The sequence below is a fragment of the Microtus ochrogaster genome, linkage group LG2 (assembly GCF_000317375.1).
Source record: "Microtus ochrogaster isolate Prairie Vole_2 linkage group LG2, MicOch1.0, whole genome shotgun sequence".
NCBI classification, from domain to species: Eukaryota; Metazoa; Chordata; class Mammalia; order Rodentia; family Cricetidae; genus Microtus; species Microtus ochrogaster.
Genome location: NC_022028.1, coordinates 49,632,691 through 49,642,083, shown reverse-complemented (window position 1 = coordinate 49,642,083; position 9,393 = coordinate 49,632,691). Strand labels below are relative to the sequence as shown.

Sequence of the window (9,393 nt, the reverse complement as noted above, 5' to 3'; positions counted from 1 at the left end):
ATACACATGCACACACATAGTTAAAATAATTCTTAAGGAAGGAAAAGATGTGTGCTATCCTTGGTGTTGCAGTTGAATGTTTTGCTTCACAGGCCGTATTGCACATAGAGAAAACAGGCTGGCTCTGTTGTGCTCTGCAATGCTTTCCTCAGTTGTGAGTCCAGCAGGAGAGAGAGGGTGCTAGTCTAAAGTAGCGAAAAAGCCTGAATTACAGATTTCTAAAAATACCATTTTATTACTTTCAAATGAGCAGACAGGGATTTGAAATATAGCATTTCTGGAGACCACTTAGTTCATTAAAGGATGAATTTAATATAAAATAGATGTGTGCAGAAAGCTTGGAAGCAGCTTTCCCAAGTGCTCTGCCTTCCTCTGGTGACTTGGGTCAGAATAAATTTGCCCCACAAAACCTTTCACATGTATTACCCTTTCTCTCAATTATAATAAATGATACTTTAATGGGATTTCAATTAATTCTATGCCAGTAAAATTTCAAAATCTTTGTAATAGGCCAATTTTGATGATCTATGGAGGAAATTTGTTACATACTCATCTGGGGAACAACTTTTTGGATTACCAGTGACTGACTATGAGGTTTTACATAAAATCAGGTGAGTTCTGCCAATGTGCAAGTGAGTAAGTATCCCATGTAAATCACTAGATGCATATGCAGAAAACATGGCTCAGGATGCACCTTCAGTATTCCCCTGACGCCTGATACATCTGACTTGCTAGATGCCTGCATAGGCTCTATGATGGCTCGTGTCAGCTGTCAGCTTGATGATCTAGAACCACATGGGAGATGGACTCCACCAAGCCATGCCCACGGCAGACTGTCTGGCTAACTGAAGTGAGAAGACCCTCCCACTCCGGTGGCGTCACTCCCTAGGCTGGGATCCTACACTGTATATAAGGGGGAAGGCAGAATTCGTCACTTTGTTCTTCTTGACAGTGGATCCCCTGTGACCAACTCCCTCAACTTCCTCTCTCTGAAGGACCAGAACCTCAACCCCCTTCCTTCCAGAGTATGTTATTAACAGAAAAGTCAAAGCCATATGCAAAAGGATGTTTCTGGAGAAGGTGGAGAGTCCATTTCAGTAATTCTGATCTCACGTAAACTTAGCTCAAGACTTACTTTCTCTTTTTACTAATTCTGTACAGTATTAGTGAGTCAGAAGTACTGCGGTTTTGACCCCAGTGCTTTTGATTTCCCTTCTGACCGCATTTATGTCAAGGGTACTCTGCCTCATGGTGTGGGCGTAGATGGTATTGAAATTAGCAGTTAAATAACTTGCTTGATTTTAACCAATGTATCTAGGATTTACACAAGATATAGTTAACAGAATCATTTCTCAGAAGCAGCGTTAAGGCTGGGGCGGGGCTCAGGGCAGAGCGCTGGCCTAGCATGTGTGAGGCCCTGGGTTTGATCCCCAGCACTGGAAAGGGGCGAAGTATTACAAGCATGTTTTTAGAAGAGAGATGAGTGATTCAGCCATGTAGGGTAGATGGTTTTACTTCTAAAACACCAATCCCTGAGAGGAACCCATTCACCAGTTACGTTAGAATTTCAGCTGTCTGACTCTCATCTGTGGCTCGTTGAATTAGGCTGTCTAAGGTAGGGTTCTAGAAAATCTTCACTTCTACACGATCATTGAGAAGTTCTTACACTCTTGGTGTGAGATCCTATATGACAGTCTCCAGTATAGCAGGGCATGTAGCCATCTGACTCATGGTCTGTTTTTTTTTTTTTTTTTTTTTTTCTGAGACAGGGTTTCTTTGTGCAACAGCCTACCCTAGAACTCATTCTGTAGACCAAGCTGGCCTCAAACTCACAGAGATCTATGCCTGCCTCTGACTCTCAAGAGCTGGGATTAAAGGCGGGCTCCACTTGGCCTAGCACATGGATCATTTTTATAATGAAATTTTATTTTATTTAAAACTAAATCACATTTGTTTGTTTTTAAGTGTGTGTGTGTGTGTATGTGTGTGTGTGCCACAGCATGTGTGTCTAGATCAGAGGGCAACCTATGTGTGTTGATTATATCTTTCCACCATGTGGGACCCATGCACCCAGGGTTCAAATTCAGGCTTGGCTAGAGATAGGTACCTCTATCTGCTGAGCCATATAGCTGGCCCCTGAAATCTATCATTCCTCACAAATTATTGAGTTTAATGAACTCATGTATATTGTCAGTCTGTTTCTATGTTGTCTTAGGAAGGCACAGAGTAATTCTGAATTCTCGGCTACAGTAAGTACAAGCCACACAAGTGGAAGACACAGAAATAGTGTCTTCGGAGCTCTTTTCTTATGGTTTGCTGAAACACAGCCTGTCACCTGCGGGTGACAGAGCAGTGATCTTCCACAGGGTGGAAAACATACAAGTTCTTCTCTTCCCCTCCTGTTTTGCACACGTAACTGGGAATAACCTCCGAGGGAAAGTGAAGTCTTTCTTAGGGTCATGGAAAAGGACAGTGATTTAAAAATCTGAAACATTAGGATAACTAAAGTGTGAGGATGCACACCTTTAATCCCAGCACTCAGGAGACAGAGGCAGGGGGATCTCTGTGAGTTCAAGGCCAGCCTGGTCTACAGAGCAAGTTCCAGGCCAGCCAGAGCTACACAGTGAGACCCTATCTCCAAACAAACAAACAAACAAACAAACAAAACAACGACAGCAACAAACAAGGGAACTAACATTGCAGCCCATGTCTCAGAGTTAGAAAAGAGTCCAGATTCTTCCTTTACAAAATACTCAAAGCATCTGTTCACGCTGAGTGATTCTATGACTTGGGATTTTATGGGCCTTGACCTTTGTATTGGAAGGCACTGCTGCTGCGCGCATCTTGTGTTGAGAGACATCACACACGTGATTATTTTATTCCTTAGGAAAGAACTCAACTTGCTTCAGAAGCTGTATGGCCTGTACGACACTGTCATGGGCAGCATCAGTGGTTACTATGAGATACTCTGGGGAGATGTAGATATTGAAAAAATCAACGCAGAGCTGCTGGAATTCCAGAACCGGTGAGCCTCGCTTCCATTAGCCTGCTTTTGTACAGTGCTTATCTTACGCGGCCCCTGCTAGGCAGTTTACAAGCTGAGCATAGAGAAACAGCTCAGGGGTTAAGAGTACTTCTTGCTCTTTCAGAGGACCCAACCCAAGTTCAATTCCTGGTAAAACACCCCCCTCTTGGCTTTAGCTCTAGGGCACCCTCTTCTGGTCTCGCTGGTACTGCATGCATATGGTGCACATAACCACATAAAGACACCCCCAACAACTGAAAATAAGTCTTTTTTTTAAAAAAAAAAATTTTATTTATTTATTATGTATACAACATTCTGTCTGTGTGTATGCCTGCAGGCCAGAAGAGGGCACCAGACCTCATTACAGATGGTTGAGAGCCACCATGTGGTTGCTGGGAATTGAACTCAGGACATTTGGAAGAGCAGGCAATGCTCTTAACTTCTGAGCCATCTTTCCAGCCCCTGAAAATAAGTCTTAAAAAAAGGTATCTCAGGGGCTGGAGAGATAACTCGGCAATCAAAAGTTGTAGATGTTCTTTCAAAGGACCTAGGCTCTCTTCTGAGCACCCACATGGTAGCTCACAGCTATCTTCCAGTTCCAGGGGACCCAATGTCCTCTTCTGGCCTCCCTGGGCACCAGCTTCAGAAATAGTACACAGACATACGTACAGGCAAAAAGCTCATGCGCATAAAATAAAAATTAAAAGATGCCTTACAAGCTATATTATTGTTGTCTGTTCATAACACTTTCTTCGAAGGGAAAAAAATTAACTTTCTTTAAAACCAAAACTGACAGAACAAGAATTGCACCGGTGAGAGTCTAGAACCCTACCTTTTCCCTTTTTCTCCCTGAAAGATGTCGGAAACTCCCCAAAGGGCTGAAAGATTGGCAGGCTTTCCTGGACCTCAAGAAAAGAATCGACGACTTTAGTGAGTCGTGCCCTCTGCTGGAAATGATGACCAACAAAGCCATGAAGCAGAGGCACTGGGACCGCATCTCGGAGCTCACCGGCACCCCGTTCGAAGTGGAATCGGACTCGTTTTGTCTGAGGAATATCATGGAAGCCCCGCTCCTTAAAAATAAGGACGATATCGAGGTAAGAGAAGGAGGCCTCAGCGGGCTGTTAAGGAAGGTGGCCTTTTTCTTTTCTGTGACTTCTCAAGGAAACATTTGATTTTACATCACGTGTTTACCTGTGATGGGCTGTGTGCGGGGAATGTGCGCTGGAGTGTAAGTGTCTCCAGAGACCAGCAGAGGGCGTCAGATCCCCTGGTGCTGGAGTTACAGGAGGTTCTGAGCTGCCTGGTGTGGGTGGGAACCACTGAGCCATCTCTCCAGCTCTGACATTTTATCTATCTATCTATCTATCTATCTATCTATCTATCTATCTATCTATCTATCTATCTATCTATTTTTATAGGTTTATTTATTTATTTTAGGGGTATTGGTGTTTTGCCTGCATGTGTGAGGGTGTCAGACCAGTGGGACTAGAGTTACAGTTGTGAGCTGCCATGTGGGTGCTAGGAATTGAACCCGGGTCCTCTGGAAGAGCAGCCATTGCTCTCAGGCACTGAGCCATCGCTCCAGCCCCCACACTATTTTATTTTTACTGTTTACTCGTACACATAATTGCACATATTTGTGGAGCCGAGAATGAGGATTCAGTAGAAGAACAGAATGTGTCACGGCCAGGGCAGGGCACTTCACAGTTCTATCTCTTTGTCATTTCCTTCTGTTTGCGGTTTTCGAGTCCCCCTCTGCTGGTTCTTCACTAAATACACAGCGCCATTGTGAAGAATGGTTCCCTTGCTCAGCTGTGTGACACTAGGGCTCCTTTCTCCTGTCCCTCTGCATCCTGGTGCTGCCCCCTCCCTTCCTGCCTGCCATGACCGCTCTTTTATCTTTTCCTTTGCCAATTCTTCACCATAGGAGAGGGCCTGTATCTGTTTCTCTCCCTCCGTGGCTTCTACAGATTTTTGAATTGTTTTAAGATTTATTTTCTTTTTAAACATGTGTACATATGTGGTATGTGGGTGTCTGTGTGTGGGGATGTGCACACGATTGCTGGTGCTCACACAGGATAGGAGAAGACATCAGATTCCCTGGAGCTGGAGGCACAAGCAGTTGTGAACCATACAATGAGGGTGCTGGGGATAGAACTCAGGCTCTGCAAGAGCAGTACCTGCTTTTACTTGCTTCGCCATCTCTCTAGCCCCAGTGATGTTTTATTCCTGTGTATTTGTGTGTATGTATTTGTATGTGTGTGTATTTGTGTATGTGCATTTGTGTGTGTATTTGTGTATGTATATTTGTGTGTGTGCATTTGTGTATGTGTATTTGTGTGTGTATTTGTATTTGTGTATGTGTATTTGTGTGTGTTTGTGTATTTGTGTGTGTGTTCTGAGATTAGGGCCGCACTATGTAACTGAACTCACCGTATAGACCAGGTTGACCTCGAACTCACAAAGATCCGCCAGCTTCTTCCTCCCAAGTGTGCCACCATGCCCAGCCTTGACTTCTTGATTCTTAAGTGTTGTTTTGCCCTCTGTATTTCTTGAATAAGGACTGTTTGAACTTTCATTTACTCTTTCAATATAGCTTGTATAAGTAGTGTGTTTGTTGTGTTTGTTGAGGATTTGTTGAAGGCAAAATAGGAAAATGTGCCATGCCCACAAGGCTAGCACAAGGGACAGACAACATGTTAGAGATGCGGAGCTAGTCAGATGGGAATTGTGGGTATGTGCTTTGGCCAACAGAATAAGGCAGCTGTGAAGAATTCAGATCACAACATTAATCATGTAGACTTACGGTGTGCGGGGTTTCTGAAGTACAGCAGGGAAAGGAGGGTGGGTGGGGTTTATGGGGTGTATACTGATGCTCATGTGAAGATAAAGAATCTTTTGAAAGGCGGTCCTTTTAGAGCCTGCCACTCCACCCTCCTGGGTTTAGCTGCACTTACATTAAAAAAAAAAAATAAACCAAGTTCATGGTATTTAAGTATTACATTCTTGGTGAATTCCTCAAGATGTTTTGTCCAAACTTTTCCAGGCAATGTTTTTCACTAAGTCTATTTTTAGTTGACAATTTAAAACAGCATTGCACTTTTCCTTTCCCATACTTTAAATCATCTTTTATTATGTGTGTGTCCCTGCGCATGCCGTGTATGTGTGTGTCCATGCGCATGCCGTGTATGTGTGTGTCCCTGCGCATGCCGTGTATGTGTGTGTCCATGCGCATGCCGTGTGTGTGTGTGTCCCTGCGCATGCCGTGTATGTGTGTGTCCATGCACATGCCGTGTATGTGTGTGTCCCTGCGCATGCCGTGGATGTGTGTGTCCTTGCGCATGCTGTGTATGTGTGTGTCCCTGCGCATGCCGTGTATGTGTGTGTCCATGCACATGCTGTGTGAGCATGTAGGAGGTACAGAACAACTTCTGCGAGTCGTCTTTCCTTCTGCCAGGTGGGCTCCAGGAGCTTGGGCTGACGTCATCTGGCTGGGCCCTCTCACCTGTCTGCCTTCTCTGGCTTTCTTGGGAACCTTGGCTTTCTCGGCTGCGAGTTAACTCACTGAGCAAAGGTGGCCTCTGGTCCCTTCTGTGCTACGCGTGCTATGATTTTTATGATGCACATAATTTGCTGTAGAGAATGTCCTGACTCTCCTCCCCTCTTCCTCCGAAGGATATCTGCATCTCTGCCATTAAGGAGAAGGATATTGAAGCCAAGCTGACGCAGGTGATTGAGAACTGGACCAATCAAAACCTCAGTTTTGCTGCATTTAAGGGGAAAGGTGAGCTCCTGCTCAAAGGGACCGAGTCTGGAGAAATCATCACTTTGATGGAGGACAGCTTGATGGTCTTAGGTTCCTTGCTGAGCAACAGGTAATTTCATAATTCACGGGTAAGAATTATATTTGGGCTTTAGCACCGTAAACTGCTAGGTTAAAAACCTAATTTTGTAGCTGGGGCATTAAGTCAGATTGTGCCCTAACCTTCCAAGCTTTTGTCTGTGCCTGTGTGTACCCAGTGGCCACTCCATCTGTCTTCAGAGGTACCCAGCCCCAGCGCTGGCAGCTCAACAAGCAGTATGCCCCTCCATCAAGGTGGCCTCTTCCTATCTCCTCTGCCTTGTCATTCCTTGTTCTAGCTGTCACCCAGTGAGAGCATTTGTAACCTCCACCCTAGTAGCTGATCACAATATGTTTTGTACTTTTTTTTTAAAATTATGTGTGTACGTTTATCAGTCTGTGTGTATGCCACGTGTGTACAGGAGTCCAGAAGAGGGTATTGAATCCTCTGGAACTGGAGTTAGAGATGGTTGGGAACCATCCAATGCGGGAACCATCCAATGCGGGTGCTGGTCGCTGCACTCGGGTCTTCTAGAAGAGCAGCCAGTGCTCTTAACCCCGGAGCCGTCTCTCCAGGGCCAGGCATTCTTGGCTGTTCTCTCCCTGACGTCCGTACGTCACAGCTCCATCAGCAGCAGAGGTCAATGGCCAGGGGACATGGCCATTCTCACTCTCTAAGATGGGATCCCTCCAGCCTGTGTTTGAGTATGTGTAGTCTGTACAGATCCTGGGTCATGGAATTGTGGCTTGGATGTGTCGAGGTGAAGACCCGCTGTTTGCATCTGAGTACTCAGCTGAGGAGCAAACTGATTCAGACTGAGTAGCAAAGATGGTTGTGGCATAATCATTGGCTCTTAGATTTCCAGGCGGGCAATTCCCATGGGTCACCGCAGACTGGCCATCCTGACTTTCATGGCCGACAGCCTCTTGCAAACAGGTTGTAGGGTGACCTGAAGAATGACAGCAGCCAAGGGCTTTGGGTCTTTGGTTTGAGCATTTGTAGCCTCGGGGCTCCTAGCTAATTGCAGTAGGTTTTTGTTTCTGTAGTATATGTGTGCCTATGTGTGTTTGTGTGTGTCACGTGGATGCAGGTGCCCAGGGAAGCTGGAGGAGAGCACTGCGTGCGAATCCCTGAGTCTTATACTTACTTTCACATAACCTGCTAAAACAGACTTATGACGCCACACAACTCAATGTTTTCACAGTTCTCTGGGAATCAGTGTCCAGCAGTGCCCAGGGTCCTGCGAGGGAGTACATGGTTATTCGAGAAATTTTTTACTCCGGGAGACCCTCCTCCAGATACCTGTGAAGCCCCAAGTTTGTCTGCAAATCCTACCCCTGCACTAGCGACGGACCATCCTCCCAGCAATCTGAAACATGTTTCATAATCTCTTTTTAGATATAATGCTCCGTTCAAAAAGACTATCCAGAACTGGGTGTTTAAATTGTCCACCTCCTCAGATATCATTGAAGAGTGGCTGGTGGTGCAGAACCTGTGGGTCTATCTGGAAGCCGTCTTTGTGGGTGGGGACATTGCCAAACAGCTGCCTCAGGTAAATACAGCTTTTGCAGTTATTTATAGGATTGTTTGGTGAGCTGGGCCTGGTGGTGCAGGCCTGTGAATGCAACTGCTCGGGAGTGTGAGGCAGGGGAATTGTAAGTTGAAGGCCTTCCCTTCCTGAGCTACTGTGTAAGACCCTTCCCAGAACGAAAATGAAAAAGACGGCCAGGGCTGTAGCTCAGTGGGACGGTGCTTGCCGAGCGCTCACGGAAACCTATGTTCAATCCCTATTGCTATTCAAAAAATATTTGGTGTCATCTATGAAAATCTTCCCAAAGATATATGGTCAAGTCTTAATTTTTTTGACATTTTATTTACTTTGTGTGTACATACAAATGCGTGTATGTGTATACATGACGACATGCTACACATATGGAGATGAGCCGTGTGAGTCAATTCCCTGCTTCTACCATGTGGGCCCTGGAGACTGAGCCCACATCACCCTGCTTGGCATCAGGCATCTTTACACACTGACCTCCTCTCTGGCTCGTGTGGTCAGGGGCAGGCAAACTATGGCCCAGACCGTGGTCTAGAAATAAAGTTTTAGATCTGAGAGCCGGCTCCACTGTGAAGAGAACACACTGCTCTTGCAAAAGACCTGAATTCTATTCTTAGCACCCCCGTTAGGTGGCTAACAACTGCCTGTCACTGCAGCTCCAGGGGACTCCATGTCCTCTTCTCGCTTCCGTAGGCGCTCATGGGCAACACTCCCCTTCAGACGCATAAATAAAATTAAAAATAATTTAAGTTTTTACAGGAACACAGACAACACAGGGCACTGATTTCTAGTTCACACTAGTAGAAAGAAGAAAATCCGTAGTTTCCAATGGTGGAGTCTTGAGATTGAGGAGGTTAGCGTGCATTCAAATAGACTACCACCAAGCTGTTGTTTCATCTCTGAGAATAGTAGCATTAAAATTAATCTATGTTTAGTTAAGTACAGATTAACTATCAGTAAGTCCA

The 9,393-nt window shown here is 45.3% G+C and overlaps 1 protein-coding gene across 1 annotated transcript in view; it reads left to right on the top strand.

Moving 5' to 3' along the window:
• Dnah8 (dynein axonemal heavy chain 8) overlaps positions 1-9,393 on the top strand; it is a 228,267-nt gene that overhangs the window by 71,413 nt on the left and 147,461 nt on the right. Inside the window, 5 exon segments of the mRNA XM_026785784.1 lie at positions 511-611; positions 2,888-3,025; positions 3,882-4,122; positions 6,704-6,903; positions 8,269-8,422. Coding sequence (XP_026641585.1) covers positions 511-611; positions 2,888-3,025; positions 3,882-4,122; positions 6,704-6,903; positions 8,269-8,422 — 834 coding nt within the window.